This window comes from Balaenoptera physalus, assembly GCF_965194825.1.
Source record: "Balaenoptera physalus genome assembly, chromosome: 13".
In the NCBI taxonomy this organism is placed as follows: domain Eukaryota; kingdom Metazoa; phylum Chordata; class Mammalia; order Artiodactyla; family Balaenopteridae; genus Balaenoptera; species Balaenoptera physalus.
In genome coordinates this window covers 62,501,217-62,523,050 of record NC_138892.1, presented here as the reverse complement: position 1 = coordinate 62,523,050, position 21,834 = coordinate 62,501,217, and the positions used below count along the sequence as shown (strand labels likewise).

The window sequence follows — 21,834 nt, the reverse complement described above, 5'->3', positions numbered from 1 at the left end:
CTCTAGTTGCGGCGAGCGGGGGCCCCTCTTCATCGCGGTGCGCGGGCCTCTCACTGTCGCGGCCTCTCTTGTTGCGGAGCACAGGCTCCAGACGCACAGGCTCAGTAGTTGTGGCTCACGGGCCCAGTTGTTCCGCGGCATGTGGGATCTTCCCAGACCAGGGCTTGAACCCATGTCCCCTGCATTGACAGGTAGATTCTCAACCACTGCGCCACCAGGGAAGCCCCGAGGCTCAACATTCTTGACTGCAGGGTCCCAGTTCTTCTCCTGAGTCCACCTCCGTACCCTAAGTGTGTGCCCTGTTTCCCACTGGCCTGGACACTTCCGGAGAGCAGAGCCTCCCCTGGAGCCTCAGGGCTGAGCCGCCACTCACTTGCTCTTGAAGTCCTCCACCACGTCCTGCATGCTTTTCAGCTCCATCTCCTGCCTCGAGCGCTCTCCCCGCAGGCTGTCCAGCTGCTGCCTCAGGTTGTTGATGTAGGCTTCAAACATGGGCTCAAGGTTGGCCCTGGTGGCTTTATGCTCCTGCAGGAGGCTACACTTGGTCTCCAGGACCTTGTTCTGCTGCTCCAGGAACCGCACCTGGACAGGGGAAGAAGAGAATGAAGTCTGGAGAAACTGGGGAGGCAGAGCCAGACACCCCAATTAATACGGGAGAGAGGAAAAGTATGCCCATCTACCAATGATATAACTGACAACTCCAGGTCAAAATGGAAAAGCCCATCAAGCCACCCCGATGTTCTCTGGCGCTCCACAGAACTAGTGCAGTGGGCCTTGGAGACTTTGATGGGGAGCCTCCATTCCTGGGGTAAGTGTCTCTACAACACCTGTTCTCGGTTAGGTTAGTTTGCCCAGGGAATTTAACAGCTTCACTCTTCCCTCTGTGTTGACTGAACCAGCCAGCATGGCTCCCAAAGAGGATGAGGGGAAATTCCCACAGGTTCTGCGGGGCAAGCTGGCCCCACCTGCAAATACCTCTGCCCCCGGGAGGTGCTTGCTGAGCGGATGCGCTTTCCCACAGGGAGGTCGTTGGGTGACGGCTGTGCTCTGGCCGGGGCCTCTCCAAAACTTCCTGCCAACCCAACCGCATGGACCAGATGCAGCCCCCGGCTCGCTTTGTCAATGAAAGAGACAAACTTGTCATTGAGGGTCTTGATCTGCTCCTGCTCCTCTTTCCGTACCCGCTGGATGTTGGGGTCAATTTGCAGGTTGAGGGGAGTCAGGAGCCTCTGGTTGATGGTGACCTCTTGGATGCCTCCAGGGGGACAGATGGAGAAGCCAGAGCCCCCATAGCCCCCTCCAGTTCCGCCCCCATAGCCGAACCCACCACTGACCCCGATCTCTCTGCTCGCCCTGCCACCAAAGCCACTTCGGAAGCTGCTGCTGCAGCCACTGATGGAGACCCGCTTGGTCCCCCTCCAGGTTGTAGAGGCTGAGGCTTCCACAGCTGGCCCCAGCGCCGCTGATCCTTCCCAGTCCTCCACTGCCCCCCCAGGGAGTGGGCCACAGAGACAGAGCTGAAGCGAGAGCGGCCGGTGGCTGGGGTGGTGGCCGAGGCCGTGCTGAAGCCCCTGCGGCTGCCGGTCTGGAAGGTGATAGCAGGTTGCCTGGACGTGGTGGCTGGGAGAGGCTGGCGAGGAGAGCTCCTGATGTGGGTACGTGTGGAGCGGGATGGAGGAGACAGGGCAGCTGGGGCGCCCTGGCCCCCTGGGCTTTTATGGGCCTCTGGGAGGGGAGGGGCGTGCTCAGGCAGGCCCTCTGATGGCATCTCCTTGGCATCCACCAACCCTGAGCCCACACTCAGCTCCCCTCTGGAAACAGTGTAAAAGCCACTGGTTGGTTCCCTGACATCCCTCCCGCATGTGGAAACTCCTTTCTAGTCGCAACTTGATCAGCCGTTGAATGAGAAGCAGGTAAATTGCTTTCAGTCTCGTCCTAATCATGCATCTTATAATGGACTCAGAAAACACTGCCTCATTTCTAAACCGCTCTCTTAGGCCTGGGACCAACTCCCTCTTGTCCAAACATCTTGTGTCAACCCCAGCGACTGCAGTTCACTGTTTCCTGTTCCTTTCTGTCCCTTAGGTGCGCATCTTATTCCTGAGCACTTTCTGGGCAATTATCCCCCCTCCCGACCCCGTCCCCAGCTCAAGCAGTCCCTCCAGATCTTGAAAAGCCTGCTCTACACTCATCTTTATCGGGAATCCCCCCGTTTTGATTGCCCCTTTATTTTACTCTGAAGCTGCCATCTCTATTGCACGGGTCACACACGACATCCTGGGGCGTCAGTGTGTGCGTCCGTGCGCGCACGTACGTCCTGTCCATTCCTGTATAACGTGACCCTCAAGGCCAGGTCTTCTGCCTGCGTGGAGAGCAGTTGACAGAGTGGGAAGATGGGTTTGAATCCCAGCCCTGCCGCTTCCTAGTGGTGAGACATTGGGCCAGTCATGAAACTTCTCTGGGCCTCGGTGTGGGTGTCTGTAAAGCGGGGTTTGTGATGACTATTCATGGCAAAACAGCGTTTGCAACGCTGAGAACATGTAAATGCTGAGCCGATGTTTGTTGTGTCTTCTTTCCTGATATAATCACGCGTGTGTGAAGGAAGTGCCAGCAGGGCGTCTGTCCTGAGCAAGGCCTGCGGGGATTCGAGAGAAGCACAATACACGTTCTTCTTCTTTAATAACAGGCTTGTGGTCCTGTTGGGAAGACAAAATGAAAGCACACTGAGTAACTTATGAAAAGGTGGTACGCAGTAAAACACCACCTCTTGGCTCTGTTTCAGGTCGCCTTATTCCAGAAGTCTCCCTGATTGGCCACTTTTCCTACTGATGGCCAAGGATCCTGACCCTTTAATCCTTCATCAAAAAGCCCCAGTGGCTACACTGAGTAGAGGACTTGTTTTTTGTTTTTTGTTTTTTGGGTTGTTTTCCCTGTTAGTCTTTAAAAAATTTTTTTAAAAATATTTTATACAACTTTAAAAGGTTACTTTCCATTTACAGTTATTACAAAATATTGGCTATAGTCTTCGTGTTGTAAAATACATCCTTGTAGCCTATCTTACGCTCAGTAATAGTTTGGACCTCCCACTCCCTCACCCCTGTATTGCCCCTCCTCACTGGTAACCACTAGTTTGTTCTCTATAACTGTGAGTCTGCTTCTTCTTTTGTTATAGTCACTAGTTTGTTGTATTTTTTAGATTCCACATATAAGTGATATCATACAGTATTTGTCTTTCTCTCTGACTTATTTCACTTAGCATAATGCCTTCCAAGTCCATCCATGTTGCTGCAAATGGCAAAATTTCATTCTTTTTTATGGCTGAGTAGTATTCCAGTGTATATATATACCACATCTTCTTTATCCATTCATCTGTTGATGGACACTTAGGTTGCTTCCATATTTTGGCAATTGTAAATAATGCTGCAATGAACATAAACACGTGGAGGTTAAACAATATGTTACTAAGCAATCAATGGATCATGGAAAAAATTAAAGAGGAAATCGAAAATTACTTAGAGACACGGGACTTCCCTGGTGGCGCAGTGGTTAAGAATCTGCCTGCCAATGCAGGGGACATGGGTTCGAGCCCTGGTCCAGGAAGATCCCACATGCCGTGGAGCAACTAAGCCCCTGCACCACAACTACTGAGCCTGCACTCTAGAGCCCAGGAGCCACAACTCCTGAGCCTGTGTGCCACAACTAATGAAGCTGGCACACCTAGAGCCCGTGCTCCACACCAAGAGAATCCACTGCAATGAGAAGCCCGCACACCGCAAGGAAGAGTAGCTCCCACTCGCTGCAACTAGAGAAAGCTCGCGTGCAGCACCGAAGACCCAATGCAGCCAAAAGTTAAAAATAAATAAATAAATTTATATTTTAAAAAATACCTAGAGACAAATGAAAATGAAAACATGACGATCCAAACCCTATGGGATGCAGTAAAAGCAGTTCTTTTTTTTTTTTATTCTTTAAAAATCAAAGTATAATTGATTTACAATATTTCATATATACAGCAAAGTGATTCAGTTTTAAGCAAAAGCAGTTTTAAGAGGGAAGTTTATAGTGATCCCTGTTGGTCTTGTTGACTGTGTCCTCCAGCCCCTATCCATCTAAATTGATAAGGAGTCTCCAAGGCTTCTCGTCCCCTTTTGTCTTCATCTCACATCCGGGGGGCGGGGGGTGGGGGCGGAGTCAGACAGAGAAATATTTAGATCTTCTTTTGTCTTGCTGACTTCTTGCTTCTTGCAGTGGCTTTGGAGGATGGGAGAGGGAGAGAGAAGCTGAAATGTATGCTGCCTCTGTTTTGTCGATGAGGAAACTGAGTCCCCGCTTGGTAAATGAAGGAGACCAACATTGCCGAGCTAGAGAGAAGCAGAGCCACATTCCGTGGTCTCTCCACACAGGGGTCCTTTCAGAGGTGCAGGTGATGGGTTGGCAGATGCTCGCCAGCCTCAAGCAGCAGCTTGGCACTCGGAGCGGCGGCTCTCTGTTTTCTGGGCTATTTCCTCCTTGGGGCTGAGGCCAGGGAATGGGCCTCTCCTCCATCGAGAGGTTGTTTGACAGTCTCAGTTTCCACAGGGAACCCGTGAATCATAGCTTTTGTTGATACAGGCCAGGAGGAGCACAGGAGTTCTCTTGCCTGGTTGCCAACGGGTCCAGATCCCAGCTGGGGTGGTGAATGCGTCTGCGGTGGAAAGAATAATCGTCTTTGTGTTCTGTACTCAATGGCATGATGATCTTTCTCCCAGAAGAAGGGACACTTGTTTCCTGAGCCATGCTGAGGAAACTCTTCAGAGCTTTCCAGGGAACAAAAGCTGGTGAAGGGGCAAGGCTGGGAGGGCCTTTGCTGGCCCGTCCACGGGAATGGGGGTCACCGCAGCTCTTGCCCATCAAGCTTCCAGTGCGGAGGATGCTCCAGGCTGCATTCCCTCCTGGGTCACGCTTTTCTTTCCCAAACCCTCTCCTGGGAGCCTATTCCAGGCATTGCCGTCTCATCCTGTTTCCAATCTTGTTTCCCTTGGCCATCACCTCTTGTCTGGGGTTGCCCACTTCCTTCCTTCCCTCACTCCTCTCTCTAATTTTCCCACCTGGACCGTTGTTTCCAAAGCTAGATTGTCTTACTCGTTGACTTTGGTGAAGTAGATGGAAACAGATATGTCTTACCTCTCTTTCTCCTTCACTCCCCCTCCTGTGACCTTTGACCTTCACTGTGACCTTTACCCTGGTGGACAATGTCTACCTGAATGCCTAGGACACCCCGGCCTCCCACTTTAAAACCTCAGAACTTAGAGACTATGACACCTCTGCTTTCCTTCCTGCCAACGAGGTTTCTTGTTTCGATTTTTAACCTCCTTTATAATTCTGCTGTGAACTCTCCCCTCAAGAAGCCTTCTCAGATAAACTGTGCCCAAGACCAGCCCCTTCACACCTGTTCCCTGAGCAGGCCTGTGTGTGGCTTGCACATCGGCGTATTGTTCCTCCTGCCTTGGTTTCCTGGTGGTCTGGAGGGTTGGGGTGTGTCCCCTTTCCCCTGCCCTGCCTTGTAGCACCCTACAGAGAATTGTGACTGCGGCTCACTGGACATAGGTTGTCTAATTTAAAGAAGAGCGGCTTCCCTGGTGGCGCAGTGGTTGAGAATCTGCCTGCCAATGCAGGGAACACGGGTTCGAGCCGTGGTCTGGGAAGATCCCACATGCCACGGAGCAACTAGGCCCGCGAGCCATAACTACTGAGCCTGCGCGTCTGGAGCCTGTGCTCTGCAACAAGAGAAGCCACGATAGTGAGAGGCCCGCGCACCGCGATGAGGAGTGGCCCCTGCTTGCCGCAACTAGAGAAAGCCCTCGCACAGAAATGAAGACCCAACACAGCCAAAAATTAAAAAAAAAAAAAAAAAAATTAATTAATTAAAAAAAAAAAAAGAAGAAGAGCTTCAGGAACATATTCCTTTCTGTTCTCCAGATCTCCTGAGTTTCTCCAACACTGTACTGTTAGGTCTATCTGGGAGGAGTTTTCTTGAGGTTTGAGGAGCCGTGGATTCAAAACCTATAGTATGGGCTCTGGTGCCCAAGGCTGGGAGCGCCAAACTCCTCCACTTCCCTGTTCCTGCACCGTCTGCTTGGGTTGGTCTCTCCCATCCTCAGAGGGATGCTGAGGCTTTTGGCTGTGGTGGATTTCAAGGAGACTGACCCGAGGTGGCAACCAGGGCTTGAAGTCAGGGGAAGAGGGGAGGAAAACATGGAGGCACACCTCCCAAGGCCATGGGGGTGGGGGGCACACCAAGGAGCTTTGGCTTCCAACCAGGCCAGGGCCGGAGTAGGGCAGGCTGGAGGGGGCAGAGGGGATTGGGTCATCCTCTCGAGCAGGCTGGCTGATGCTCAGAGCCAGGGTCCCTGGGTACAGTGTCCAAGTCCCCAGGCCTCAGCCAGCCACCCCCAATCCCTCAATATTCTAGATCCCTCCCAGACAGCCCTCTCCTACTGTCTCAAGGAGTTCTGCTTGTAGTTAAAAACTATTTATTAGCACTTGCTATATGCCGGGTGTTTACTGATCCAGGCACAGGAGATATAGCAGTGAACAAAGCAGACAAACCCCTTCCCTCCCGGAGCTCACACTGAAAGAGAAAGGGGGTTGGGGCCATCTGGAGGTTCAGTCACAACCTGAGTCTTACAACTTCTGGGGACTGAGTACAGAGATGATAATTCTGTTGCAATGGTACCTGAGACATCCCACCAGAAACACTCTTCAACTTTGACTGTTCCTGCCGGGGCAGCCGACTTCCTCAACACTTGGCATCTCTAACAGGCACCACCCAACCTGCCTGTACAGGGGTCAGACCTTCCACCACATGACCCCTTTGCTCCTGCATTCAGTGGCAACAATTCCTCTCCAAAGGGACTAAACGTGCCAATTGACCTCAAGAAACCACCGAGATTCAGGACTTGGGATGTGTACTTGTGCACGGCCAGACCTTACCTGATCTGCTCCCCTCCATTGCCCACATAACCAGGGCTTTCACTCAGGTCTAGATTCAGTGGGCAGGTACAGAGCCTGGTGCAGGTGGGCAGGTGGCCCTCAAGGCCCCTTCCTCAATTTTAGCAGCAAATTGGAGCGCTCTTTCCATTCAAGCTTGTGCTTAAGAGAAGCAAGATGGAGCAGCCCCTTCCCTCCATGATCAAGAGCTTCAGACACACCCAGCAGATGTGCACGTACAAAGCATGGATGGACACATGGCCACCCACGTCCTAAGAACATTCACGAGACGATAATCTCAACATGAATGTGGTGTTGACTGGGTGCGTCGGGATAGAGAGGTGAAGCAAAGGAGCAGAGTCAATCTTTAGGGCTGAGGGAGGCTCAGAGAGGACAAAACCAAGGACAGGAGCCACTGAAGGCCACACAGTCATCTGGTAGACCAGCCAGAGCTCCCGATCCCTTCTGATGCCTTTTGCCCCGAACCTCCCTCACATCATAGAGCCAGTGAGAAAAGCCCCCTTTGCCTGGGAAGCACAGCTGGGGTTCTTCCTGGAGGGAGGGGGTGGTACGATGCCAGTGTCTCAAGGGCCCTCACAGTGCCCCCCCCCACAGAAAGCATCTGGAAGGATTCATATGTGTCTTGGCCATCTGCCTCTGACCATCTTAATGTCCTCCCATGTCCCCAGGAGGGGGCACTTCACCAAGTCTCTCTGGTTGGTGCTGAGGAGGAGTTGCCAAACGGGGATGCTGCTGGGAGAGGAAAGTGGGGGAGCAATGGGATGCCCCTGTGGCTCTTCCTGGGCCATCTGTGAACAGATGGAATCCTAGGAATCCCGGTGAGGTAAACATGGTACGTCGTCATGGTCTGTGGGCACAGGCTGGGTGGGCTGGGTGATACTCGAGCACCGAGGGAGGCTCTTTACACCATCCCATTGGCTCATTACTGGGCTTGGGGGTTGCTGTTGAGGGTGGGTGTGTGTGTCACCAGCTGGGAAGAAACAGCCGGATGTGTCAACCTCACCCCTGTGCTAGGCTGGGCACTGCCCAGTGTCTCGTGGGTTTGGATGTCATGGAAACGCTTTCTTCCTTCCTGCTTTCTAGTCTCATCCTCTCAGCCCCAGTTATTTTGACCTGAGCCTTCAGACAAGATGCAGTTGTTCATTTATTCATTCAACAAATGTCTGTGGAACTTACAATGTACTAGGCACTGGGATACCAGAGTGAGGGGGGTCCCATTACCAACACATCCAGGGAACGGACCATTAGGATAGTGTCGCCGTATGGATAGGAGTAGGCATAGCATGTGCACGGGAAGCTCTGACACAGCTGCCAGGTGTCTAGGAGGCCAGGCCATGACCCTGGGGTGTAGACCCCAGGCCCTTGCTTTCACCTCAGCTCCAGAAAAGTTCATGAAGTACGTGTGACAGAGGTCCCTGTTCTATGGATGAGGAGAGTGAGGCCTAGAGTCCCACAGGAAGTTGAGAGTAAATCTGGAGTTAGGACTCTTGTCCCCTGTCCCCCAGCACAGGACTTGTGCCCATGCCACCCTGATCCCTGCTGGATAAAAGGTTCTGCATGGTTCCCACCCCCAGGGGCTTGCTGGGCTGTGAGGAAGATAAAATTGACGTACTTATATGAAACAATAAAAGTCATATAAAGTGGCATACAACAGAATTTAAAAAGGTGAAATTCAGACAGTGAGCGGCATGACTGAATGCAGGATAGATGTTGAAGGCTGCAGACGAGCCTTGCTCTCCCTGCTGGCTCCAAGGACCACATTTTGGGTGCACACAAGAGGACGCAACCTCCTGAGCGTGGGAGGAGAGGCTGGGGGAGCCGGCTTGGTTGAACATTTCTCACTGATAAATCACAGAGTGATTCCATTCACGGATCCTTGAGATGGGATTGCATCGATCTGCTGAATGCACACCCACCTTGTCTGTAAAGCTGCATTACTGTCTAAAACCTTTTGATGACACATTATTTACCTGGGTATTTCCACGGGCAGGAGTTTCTGGATGCGGGGCTGTGTTCTCCACCATCCCCTGGAGGGCGGGGCCTGCGGAGCATCCAGCCTTGGCCTCGGAGTCCCTGCCTCATTCTGGACTGCCTGACACCCAGCTGACCTGCGGGCACCGTGTGAGCATACGCTGGTGATGAGGATGGTGACAATGACGATGGTGTTGGGAAACCAAGAGCCATTAAGCTGGGAGCGATTGGCTCCAGGTAACTGGAGAGCAGGTAGCTCTCCATGCTCTGCTTTAAGAGGGTAAATATTCAAAAGCCCAGACACAGAGGGATGAAAAATTAAGATCTGTGACCTGTTACTGCAAAAGAATTCGTCTCTTTGAAGAAGGACTCAGCGCAGGACTCTTTCAACTTGTCAGCTCTTCTTGCGTGCGCTCGAAGTGTGATTGACTGATACGCAGCTTCCCCGGAGGGCTTCTAGGAAAAGCCCTCTGCAAAACCAGGTGTATTTCTGGAATCGGATGGAATGAAATAGTTTTCACAAAACAGACCAGCGCCATGTCTGTGCTGCAGGTTACACTGAGCGGCCAGGACGCTGCTCTCACCTTCCTTCCTGGAAAAGGGCTAAAATGGTGTATGATCCCACAGGCAGACGCCTCAGTGCCCTCTGGTGATTCTCCTCTGTTGGATATTCTGGATATGCTCCCATCAGGCCAATGTGAAACACTAATTCCTTTTAAAGGAATGCTTCAATGTGCTTTCCACTTGCCCCGAGCACTGGTTTATTAAGCAAGAGTTGGCCAGCCTGGAGTGAGCCCAGAGGTGAAAATGATGAAGGTATTGGGAAATAGGAGGTGTGAGGGGAGAGGAAAGGCATGATGCAAGGAGGTCAATCTGTTTCTTCGGCTTTGTTGTAGCCACCAGGGAATAGAATACACTTAAACTCAGCAAGAGGAATTCAACTCAGTAACAAAGGGCTTCTACTGTCTAATGGTAAACAAGGAAATCCTCTCTCCAGGGAAGTCGTGAGATTTCTGATTCTTTCTGGAATGATTGAGAGGGTGTGATTCTGCAATAAATGGAGTTCTTTTTGTTTGCTTGTTTTGTTTTGTTTTTCTGGAGCATTTAATGTCTCTGTGAGATTAGTACCTATACGCTGCACCCTGATAAGGTTGTTTAGGTATCATGGTATTTTATGGATTTAGTTCTAGAATGTGGTTTCCCTACATTTTCAAAAACTGCCTTTCACTTGAAGGAATTGACAGCCTCTCTGAAGTTGGACCTGCCACTGTTCACGTACCTTTATGCTTTGCATGCATGCACCACTCTTGCCTCTTAATTTACATGGTGTGTGTGTGTGTGTGTGTGTGTGTGTGTGTGTGTGTTTATGGGTGTAGTTCTGGCTCTGTCAAGTGAGAGGGATTTTTCTTCAAGGGTAGGCACATAATTCAGTTGAATCCAACATGAGCTTAATAATGCACCTACCTGCCTTTCAATTATCTGCAGTGTCTAAAAGCTAGCTCTGCCACAGGTAACCTTACACGGTATTGCTGAGTGACTTTGCTGGGTGGCTGAGTGACATAGAGCATATATGAGCAAATAATGAGGTTTGGAAAACATGTTTTTAGATGAGAGTAATACAGGCTAAAGACAGTCGTACTCCACTCATCACTCCTACATCACCAAGGAATAAACGAGAGGTCAGAGCGGGGAAAATAAGGCTGCAGAGACTGGTAAGGTTCTCAGGAGGAGGAAAGACAAAATAAAGCTTGGATGGAGTCCAGAGCTGGGGGAGGAGAGAATGGGATGCTGTGACAGCTTGGGCAAAAGCAGTCATTCCTCATCCTCCCAGTGTGGGCTGGCATTCTCAGGCTCAAGGGCAACACTCCTTGGTGTTTGCCCTCGGTGCGGGGTATGTCACCAGCTGATGTCATGAGCCAGCAGATGTCCCATTGAGGAGAGGAGACCACTCCTGTGTTTGCTCTTAGCACCCTAGCGCAATGGTATCTCCACTGGAGGGCAAGCACAGCCGGGAAGGGCTGGAGTGATGGGGGAGGCCAGGTCGGCCCCTCCTGGTCCACACCTGCACCTCTCCCCACGGCCAGAAGGGGAACTGATGGAGCCAGAGTCCAAGGGTGAGACCACACCGCCCTAGCACTGGGGAATAGCAAAGATTACGAAAGGAGGCAGGTCGGTCCTTGCATCCTGGCTCTGCCTCTTTCTTGTCACTTCATCATCAGAACTGGGATAAAGTTTAACAAGGTGGTTGGTACAGGAATCAGTAACTCTCATGCACTACCTTCCAGTGATTAGAAAATATGACAGAAGAGGTTCTAATTCACAACAAAAAACTGTAAGATCCCTGGGGGAACCTAATATCAACAGCAACCACAAAACAAAATGCACAAGAATAAGAAGAAAACATTGAAAACAAACAAGCAATGAGTAGAAATCACTGTATCAGAAACCATCATGGAATAGAAAGCTTTAGTAATGACAGTGGTGTGATCGCACAAAGAGATGACTGGAACAGGACAGAGAATGTACGAATTCAATGTAATAAAAGTAGTATTTCAATGGGGGAAAAGGAAGATATACTTTTATGCAGCAAAAAAGTACAAAAGGGAAAAGAACATTGACCCAAATTCCCACTCCTCAGAATCAATCACTATTAATATTTTGACTCATGTATTTGCTTTCACCCTTTTCTCCGTGTTCACATCGTTTAACAAATCACATACGTAATAAATAAGCACAATGTCCTTTAGAACAATCCATGGCTTAAGTTCTGGCTAAAATGGCCAGCCAGGTGTACTGCTGTCTCCTTCTCCCAGGATCAAGCCTGAGAAATTATAGAGACATGGAAGCCATGGATACTAGGAATCACCAGTGATGGCACATAACTGTGAGAAACCCCAGGGGATCTCAAGGCTGTTTGAGCTGACTTGTGCGGGGGTTTGGTCCTTGCCTATTGCCTGCGGCTTTACAATAGAAATTTGGAGCAGCAGCCCAACCACCAGCGCCCTTGTCTGTAGTTCAATGTCTGTCATTCAGTATATCTGTAGTTCATAGGTAGGGTTGCCATGTTTAGCAAATTAAAATATAAGATGTGCAGTTCAATTTTAAATTCAGATATAACAATAAATAATGTTTTAGTATAAGTGGGTTCCATACAATATTTGGGGCATGCTTATGTTAAAATGTTTTTGTTGTTTATGTGAAATTCAAGTTCCACTAGGCAGGCTCTATTTTGTCTGGTGGCCCTATTCATAGCTGACTGGGATAGTAATGCCTGCCCTGAAGGTCAAGCTGCTGACATGTAGCTGGCCTCCACAGAACTGGGGACATATCTGGCCTTCATTCCAGGGTGGTGAGAGAAGCCTGTAAGTAACCTGCTGTCATGGAGCTTTTCACATGGGGAGGGGGAACCAGAGTCTGTGCCTGGCTCATTGGGAAGTTTCCCCACCAGCTTTTGGGATTTTGTACAGCTTGGTAGTTCCTGACCTCTGCTTCCATCATTCCCTTGACTCAAACCCTACAGCTGCGTAATAGTAGGGTAGGGTGGTCACTAATTCTCAGAAGTCTTCCCCAGATCCAAAACTTCTGCCTAGTGACCTGCTCAGCTGCAAGACCCTTGCACATCTGTGGACCACCATGGCATAAGGCTAGATTGCAACTTGATCCATGATCCAGGGCAGAGGGTCTCTGCTGTGGCTCCAAATTAACAAAAATTATTATAATTGCATTGGTAATTGTTGTTCCTATGGAATTTTTCCTTGCTTTTTATTCTTCTGCATACAGGTAGCACCTGGTTGGAAAGCCTGATGAGCCAAATTCTAGAATAAGCTTGTGTAAACTTGGCCTAAAAATCTGTTTCTGTCTAAACATCAAAATCGTAACCCTGACACTGATATCTGGGAAGATTTGAATAAACCTCTAACATCTGTTTTGCTTGTCAAAACTTGTATAGAATTTTACACTGAAAATGGTTGTTGGAGAATGTTCCCAGCCATAACCGCCTCCATGCTAATCTGAGTGTCATCTGTTAACCTGGACCATCTTTCTTTTTTTTTTAATTAATTTTTATTGGAGTATAGTTGCTTTACACTGTTGTGTTACTGTCTACTGTACAGCAAAGTGAATCAGCTATACTCATACATATGTCCCCTCTTTGTTGGATTTCCTTCCCATTTAGGTCACTATAGAGCATTGAGTAGAGTTCCCTGTGCTATACAGTAGGTTCTCAATAGTTATCTATTTTATACATAGTATCAATAGTGTATATATGTCAATCCCAATCTCCCAATTCATCCCACTCCCCCCTTTTCCCCTTGGTATCCATATGTTTGTTATACATCTGTGTCTCTATTTCTGCTTTGCAAATAAGATCATCTATACCAGTTTTCTAGATTCCACATATATGCATTAATATACAATATTTGTTTTTCTCTTTCTGACTTATCTCACTCTGTATGACAGGCTCTAAGTCCATCCACATCTCTACAAATGACCCAATTTCATTTCTTTCTATGGCTGAGTAATATTCCATTGTATATATGTACCACAGCTTCTTTATCCATTCCTCTGTTGACGGGCATTTAGGTTGCTTCCATGTCCTGGCTATTGTAAATAGTGCTGCAGTGAACACTGGAGTGCATGTGTCTTTTTGAATTATGGTTTTCTCTGGGTATATGCCCAGTAGTGGGATTGCTGGGTCATATGGTAGTTCTATTTTAGTTTTTTAAGGAACCTGCCTACTGTTCTCCATGGTGGCTGTATCAATTTACGTTCCCACCAACAGTGCAAGAGGGTTCCCTTTTCTCCACACCCTCTCCAGCATTTGTTGTTTGTAGATTATTTGTTGATGGCCATTCTGACTGGTGTGAAGTGACACCTCACTGTAGTTTTGATTTGCATTTTTCTAATAATTAGTGATCTTGAGCATCTTTTCATGTGTTTGTTGGCCATCTGTATGTCTTCTTTGGAGAAATGTCTATTTAGATCTTCCACCCATGTTTTGATTGTGTTGTTTGTTTTTTTGGTATTGAGTTGCATGAGCTGTTTGTATATTTTGGAGATTAATCCTTTGTCAGTTTCTTCATGTGTAAACATTTTCTCCCCTTCTAAGTGTTGTCTTTTCGTCTTGTTTATGGTTTCCTTTGCTGTGCAAAAGCTTTTAAGTTTCATTAGGTCCCATTTGTTTATTTTTATTTCCATTACTCTAGGAGGTGAGTCATAAAAGATCTTGCTGTGATTTATGTCAAAGAGTGTTTTTCCTATGTTTTCCTCTAAGAGTCTTATAGTGTCCAGTCTTACATTTAGATCTTTAATCCATTTTGAGTTCATTTTTGTGTATGGTGTTAGGAATTGTTCTAATTTCATTCTTTTACATGAGTTGTCCAGTTTTCCCAGCACCATTTATAGACGAGGCTGTCTTTTCTCCATTGTATATTCTTGCCTCCTTTATCATAGATTAGGTGACCATAGGTGCATGGATTTATCTCTGGACTTTCTATCCTGTACCATTGATCTATTTTCTGTTTTTGTGCCAGTACTGTCTTGATTACTGTAGCTTTGTAGTATAGTTTGAAGTTGGGGAGCCTGATTCCTCCAGTTCCATTTTTCTTTATCAAGATTGCTTTGGCTATTTGGGGTCTTTTGTGTTTCCATACAAATTGTAAAATTTTTTGTTCTAATTCTGTGAAAAATGCCATTGGTAATTTGATAGGGATTTCACTGAAACTGTAGATTGCTTTGGGTAGCATAGTCATTTTCACAATATTGATTCTTCCACTCCAGGAGCATGGTGTATCTCTCCATCTGTTTGTGTCATCTTAGATTTCTTTCATCAGTGTTTTATAGTTTTCTGCGTACAGGTCTTTTGTCTCCTTAGGTAGGTTTATTCCTAGGTATTTTATTCTTTTTGTTGCACTAGTAAGTGGGACTGTTTCCTTAATTTCTCTTTCTGACCTTTCATTGTTAGTGTATAGGAATGCAAGAGATTTCTGTGCATTAATTGTGTATCCTGAAAGGAGAAATTACAACTGACACCACAGAAGTACAAAGGATCATAAGAGACTACTACAAGCAACTATATGACAATAAAATGGACAACCTGGAAGAAATGGACAAATTCTTGGAAAGGTACAACTTTCCAAGACTGAACCAAGAAGAATTAGAAAATATAAACAGACCAATCACAAGTAATGAAATTGAAACTGTAATTAAAAATCTTCCAACAAACAAAAGTCCAGGACCAGATGGCTTTATACGCAAATTCTATCAAACATTTAGAGAAGAGTTAACAACTATCCTTCTCAAACTCTTCCAAAAAATTTCAGAGGGAGGAACACTCCCAAACTCGTTCTATGAGGCCACCGCCACCCTATATCTTTTTGAATTATAGTTTTGTCTGGCTATATGCCCAAGAGTGGGATTGCTGGATCACATGGTAATTCTATTTTTAGTTTTCTGAGGCGCGCACATACTGTTTTCCACAGTGGCTGCACCAACTTACATTCCAACCAACAATGTAGTAGGGTTCCCTTTTCTCCACACCCTCTCCAGCATTTGTTATTTGTAGACTTTTTAATGATGGCCCTTCTGACCAGAGTGAGGTGGTACCTCATTGCAGTTTTGATTTGCATTTCTCTAGTAATTAGCCATGTTGAGCATCTTTTTATGTGCCTATTGGCCATTTGTGTTTCTCCTTTGGAGAAATGTCTCTTTAGGTCTTCTGCCCATTTTTTGATTAGGTTGTTTGTTTCTTTGTTGTTGAGTTGTTTGTATATTTTGGAAATTAAGCCCTTGTCAGTCGCATTGTTTGCAAATATTTTCTCCCATTCTCTAGGTTGTATTTGCATTTTGTTTATGTTTTCCTTTGCTGTGCAGAAGCTTGTAAGTTTGATTAGATCCCATTTGTTTATTTTTGTTTTTATTTCTGTTGCTTTGGCAGACTGACCTAAGAAAACATTGGTATGATTTATGTCAGAGAATGTTTTGCCTATGTTCTCTTATAGGAGTTTTATGGTGTCATGTCTTATGTTTAAGTCTTTAAGCCATTTTTAGTTTGTTTTTGTGTATGGTGAGAGGGCGTGTTCTAACTTCATTGATTTACATGCAGCTGTCCAGCTTTCCCAACACCACTTGCTGAAGAGACTCTCTCAAAGACTCCATTTTGAGAAAAAACCCTGAGTGGCAGAGGGCTGAATAGTAGTTGGTAGTCATCCACCCACAGAATAACTGAGTATCACATGATGTTGACTGATAGAGTTGGGTATGAAGCAGGGTAAGTTGTCAGTGGGGCTGAGAGGTGGTTCTCCAAAGATGAGGATCACTGAGTGGGTTGAGTAAGTTTCAGAACCAGTACATGATCAACACTACAATCTAACACAGAATCTTTATATTAGAAATCTGCTTTATTCAACACAACAAAAGAAAGCAAAGAGAGCAGAGAAAAACATTGTAGGGATATAACTGCTGCTGAGAGGGTGGTGTCAATACCATTTAGGGACACTGCATGGGAAGATAACTTATTTGTTCTGTGGGGAACTCCTGAGTCTAGCTAGAATGGGCAGGACAGTTAAAGGGAAGATTCCCTGCTCTGTTTTCATGATCTCGATTGTCAGTTTTCAAGGAGGGCATAGGTCATTTTCTTCCTAGAATCATGGTAGACTGATGAAACTGATAATAAGATGGGAACATCAGTAGGATGCCTACATATGTTCATGACACTGATTGTTGACCTTCTGATAGTGAGTAATGGAGGCTCGGGTGAAGCCAGTATAGACGGAGGAAATGAGGACTTAGCCACTTCTGCTCTAACTCATAGGCCAAGAGAAGTCGGAGACAGGAGAGAAGCAGCAACCTGAGAAGGGGGCAATGCAGCTGGATGGGGGGCTAAGACAATGTGGGACCAAGTACCAACAGGAGGACTTCGGTGCTTGTAGTTCTTCCTGCTGGAGGAGGAGGTGGTGGTGTATTTGACGGTGGAACTGCTGCCCCTGGAGGAGCTGAGGCCACCCACTATGGCTCTGCCACTGCCGGAACTGAAGCCACCTCCAACGCTGTGACCACTGCTGTAGGAATAGCCACTGCCTCCGCCCAGGCCTAAGCTACTGCTGACACCACTGACACTGCTATAGCCACTGGAGATGGTGGACTGCATGTGGCCATGGTCTGTCTCAGATCAGTCTCTGGATCATGTGGTTGAGCTCAGCAGTCTCCTGCTTGGTGTTGTACATGTCATCCCCTTGTCTATGTACCTTGACCTGCAGCTCCTTACACTGTAGTCCAGAAGAATAGAGAAACAGTGTGCATGCGGGTAGATAAAGTGTTTATGGGCTTTCACATGCCAAAAATGGCTGTCAATTCCCAGCTATCTAATAAACTCACACCAAACGATGTGACATCTCTAGATATAGTAGATGGCACAAGATTATTTGCTGCTGCACTACTGAATAGTTCTGTAGGATCATTGAGCACCTACTTTTTCAATAAACTAGTGATGTTCTTAGTGATATCTAAGGGATTTCACAATCAGGAAGAGGTTGAAGGCAAAACTCAGTAGGGCAATGTCATTAAACTCTTTTTTCTTTTTATTCAATAGGCCTAACTGTAAATTCTTTAATTGTCTATGTGAACTGAGCAATGACAGACCTCCTATGAAATCATCCAGGGTCTTTGTATTTCAAACTCCACTCAAAAAACTGCTGGTAGGCTGGTGCAGCTGAGTGTAACCACCTGGGGCGGGGGCATGTGGGAAGCATGCAGTCTTAGCCGGAGGTAACTCCTGGAGGAGACAGTATGTCTCTCACAAAAAGCAAAGCCCTTACCCTTGACTTGGAATGCACTCTTTTTCCCAGGCCTGAGGAATGTAGAAGAGATTAGCAAAGCTATCTCAAGCCAGGAGACCTCAGGGAACTGAGAGTCCTGGTTGTTCCTTATGGCTGGGGGCTGTGTGTGTGCCTGGTTAAGGGAAGATAATGTTCAAGGATAGTTGTTGTAAACTTGCTGACGTCCATGGTGGTGACTGAACTGAGACGATAAACCATTCTATGGGTTCATTGTCTAATAATGAGTTCCTCTTCTGTCTATATAAGATTCAGTAGATTCTAAATAAAGTGCCTTGCAGCCATCAGTTGTCTTGGTCCTTCTGACCCCATACTCAGGGTGCTATTCAGTCCCTTACCCCTCTCCGTCGGGACCTGGAAGACCTCCTGTGGTGGCTGGACCCTCGAAGGGGCACAGGATTTCTCTCCCGTTGCTGGCAACTGCTCACCTTGGTCTGGTGTAAGGACTTGGCCTCAGCCTGCCTCATTTGAGCAATCTCCCCATATAGGCCTTTGACCTCAGAAATGGTGCTGTCCACGTCCACATTATGATTGTTGCCCATGGCGAGGACCACAGAAACGTCTGAGCTGTAGGACTGCATCTGAGAGCACTCCTACCAGATACAGATCGTTAGTACCTCTGCTTCCAGTGATATACATCTATGAGATCCAACTCCCAAACACTCCATCCACTCAGTCTCCTAAGCAGAAAAACGAACAAACAGGGTGAGGTTCTCTCCATCTCAAAGTAAGAACATAAGTGTTCAATTTGATCATTAAGGGTATTTATCTTGGTGTGCAGTTCAACCTCATTCATGCAGCAACCACGTCCTGGGAAAGGAAGAACAATTCGGAGTCAGCCGACCCCTACTCCCAGCCCACCCAATATCTTCTCCTCCCATGTGTGGGCTCTGCCAGCCTTCAACAAAAGAATGGGGACACCTAATATTGCTAAGCTCACCTTCCTCAGTGTTACAGGTTCATTCGGTGCTGTTGCAGGCTTACTGATTTCTTCTTCATTTCCAGAGAGGATGATGAAAGATGCTTGAGCCAGTGAGTAAAGGATTTTGAAAGAGCCAATGGAAATTTTCATTTCCATTGGATATTTTTCCTAAGCAATCATGCCCTCAACTGGACCTAGTCACTTGGTAGATTTGAAGTGTGGGCTTCAGAAAACTGAGCTCACTTCTCTCCTGTAACTCAACTTGTTCTTGAAGTCCTCCACCAGATCCTGCATGTGTCTGAGCTCTGAGTCTGGGCAGCCACTAAAGAAGAGGAGAGATTCCTTCCACCCCCTGAGGTTGTTGGTGTACTGCTTAAACGTAGGCACCAGGGTCAGCCTCACGGGCTTGGATCCCTGCTGCTGAGGGAGGGTCCACTTGGTATCCAGGCCCTTGTTCTGCTACTCCAGGAACCACACCTGCAGGAAGGCAAGAGAGTCGTTTGCTAGACATAGAAAGAAAGGAACAAGTGTCTGTATTACCAGGTTTCCAAGTAGGCTGGGGTGGTGTCCATGGTGCTGGGCTACTAAGGGAATATACAGAGACTCAGATTGGGAGGTAGGCTCCCCTGATATTCTTCCTTCTAAACCGGCAGATCTCATTGATGAAATTCCCCCATAGACTTTTGAGCTGTTCCTGCCCTATAAGTTATTGTGCCTATCAGTGATTTTTTCATCACTTCCTCTCTTTCTCCTGACAAGCAGAATCAAAAGTGTAATTTAAAATAGTTTTTACCTGATGTATTATACAAAGCTTTTATTTTCTAAAATAAAAGGGATGTTAAATGATATCTAATGATTAGATTCTAATCTAAACTCCCATTTAGTGCATGTATCTCTTCTAAAACACTCTTGATAGATGGTCATGCTCTGTTTCTAGAATAACTTTTTTTAAAAAAAACAAATTATAAATATTTGTACATCTCAAATGTTTCTTTTTCTCACCTGGATGGAAAATAATTTTACTTTTATTTTCTTCTCTTTGTTTTTCTTTTTCTTTTTTTTTCTTCCTGCTGGAAAGGTAGGCCAGAATCTCAGAGAAGGTAGTGACTGGCCTTTTCTTTGTATCCCATTGTAGACCCATTAGTGGTAAGTGTTAATCCACTTCATTCTCTCTTTTCCTTTTCTTTGCTTCAGGGTTATCAAGAGTGGAGAATGCTTCCCAGGCAGGAATGAAGACATTCAAGGGATCAGTAGCTGTAAATGAGTTCCATCACCTTCTGCCTGTGGTCCACATGGAGCCTATCCTGCATCCCAGTGGACAGCTGGCCCGAGTCCCCTCCTCCCTCTCTGCCGAGGCTCCCCCTGGTAGGACGTTGGTTGCGTCCCTCCACTGGGGACTCTGAAATCCCAGTGGAGGGCAGGTGCTCCCGGCTCACCTTGTCGACGAAGGAGGCAAACTTGTCGTTGAGGGTCTTGATCTGCTCCCGCTCCTCAGTCCTGACCCGCTGGATGGTGGGGTCGATTTGCAGGTTGAGGGGAGTCAGGAGACTCTGGTTGATGGTGACCTCTTGGATGCCTCCAGGGGGACAGATGGGGAAGCCAGGGCCCAAGCAGCCAATACCAAAGCCAGCTCCACCACCGAGCCCAAAACCACCACTAGCTCCACTGCCAAAACCCAATCCACTCCCAGCTCCACCTCCAACGCTATAGCCGCCTCCAGCGCTGCCGCCATATCCACCACGGTAGACACAGCCGACCTCTCCGAGGGAGATCCTCTTGGAGCCCCCCACGCCATAGAGGCTGCGGCTGCCAAAGCCAGCTCCTCCACCCACTCCAGCGAGCCCACCACTGCCCCTGGAGCGGGACACGGGCACGCTGCTGAAGCCAGAGCGGCTGACCCCAGGGACTCTGGCTGAGCCGGCACTGAAGACACGGCGGCTGCTGCTTTGGCTCTTCACGGTGGATTTGGAAGTCATGGTTCCTGAAGTCGAAGAGGCTGAGGAGGGCGTGAGAGGTGGAGGGTAGAGCTGAGAGGAAAACTATGAGATAGGTTTCCAGCAGCCAGTGTACAGGGAGGAATGGGCTGGGCTCAGTCCTGGAAGGTAAGCCTGCAGGTTGGGAAGGATTGGGCTTTACAAACAGTGAGATCATACCTGGGTTATTAGAAAAGATATGAAATACGAAGACTGCTTTTTGGCTTCCTTTAGCCAGGGAAAAATTCTCCTGCCTTTGATCTTTGATTTATATCAATACAACAAGACTATTCTCAATTCACTGAGGCTAGGAGTTAGACTGTCTCAAACAAACGTTCAATATGCGTTGCTTGTGTATCAGAATGTACGTGCCTATCACCCCAATTTTGCAATTATTATGTCAAGGCCAGATTTATTTCATCCATAATTCCAGTCTCATCTTTTGCAACAGCTGAGAACTTGGAAATCTAACAGCAATCTATTGCTTATGCCCTAATAGAAAGATTACCATTTCCCCAATGATTACAAATATGTTAAATTTGACTTGTTTTTTCTGTATGTAAAAATTTGAACAGACAGAAAAGTATAAGAACAACATAATAGACCCCTATTTGTCTATTAAGGATGGATACCCATCACCCAGATTTTGCAATTATTATCTCAAGGCTGACTTTATTTCATCCATAACTCCACCTACTTTCTCCATCCACCTTAAGTTATTTGAAAGGAAATTCCAGAAGAAAGGTCATATGATTTCATATTCAATTCAGTATTTATGTCTAAATGACAGACTCTTTAGAAAATGACCAAAATGGTTTTTTTACTTTATTTTATTTTTTAAAACATTTATTATTTATTTTTATTATTATTATTTTTGGCCACAGTGCACGGCATGTGGGATCCTAGTTCTCCCTGACCAGGGATGGAACCCGAGTCCCCTGCAGTGGAAGTGCAGAGTCTCAACCACCGGACCGACAGGGAAGTCCCCAAAATGCTATTTTTATATCTTAAAAATTTAACAGTAATTCTTTAACATCACGAAGTTTAGTGAACATTCAAATTTCCCTTTATTCTTACTTATTTTTATAATTTGTTTGTTTAATTCAGGGTCCAAATAAGGTCCATAAATGTTTATTTGGATGATACA

General features: G+C 46.9%; 1 protein-coding gene and 1 pseudogene across 2 annotated transcripts; both read right to left on the bottom strand.

Annotated features, from left to right (window-relative positions):
• Positions 1 to 354: 354 nt before the first annotated feature.
• Positions 355 to 20,777, bottom strand: LOC309641161 (keratin, type II cytoskeletal 5-like). The gene is made up of 2 exons (XM_082420904.1): positions 20,151 to 20,777; positions 355 to 582 (listed from the first exon to the last, which is right to left on the bottom strand). Exons 1-2 carry the CDS (start codon positions 20,688 to 20,690, stop codon positions 370 to 372), a joined length of 753 nt encoding a protein of 250 aa, XP_082277030.1. The 5' UTR covers positions 20,691 to 20,777; the 3' UTR covers positions 355 to 369.
• Positions 589 to 5,602, bottom strand: LOC309641160 (keratin, type II cytoskeletal 75 pseudogene; annotated as a pseudogene). Its single transcript has one exon. The product of its transcript is annotated as a keratin, type II cytoskeletal 75 pseudogene (transcript).
• Positions 20,778 to 21,834: the final 1,057 nt, after the last annotated feature.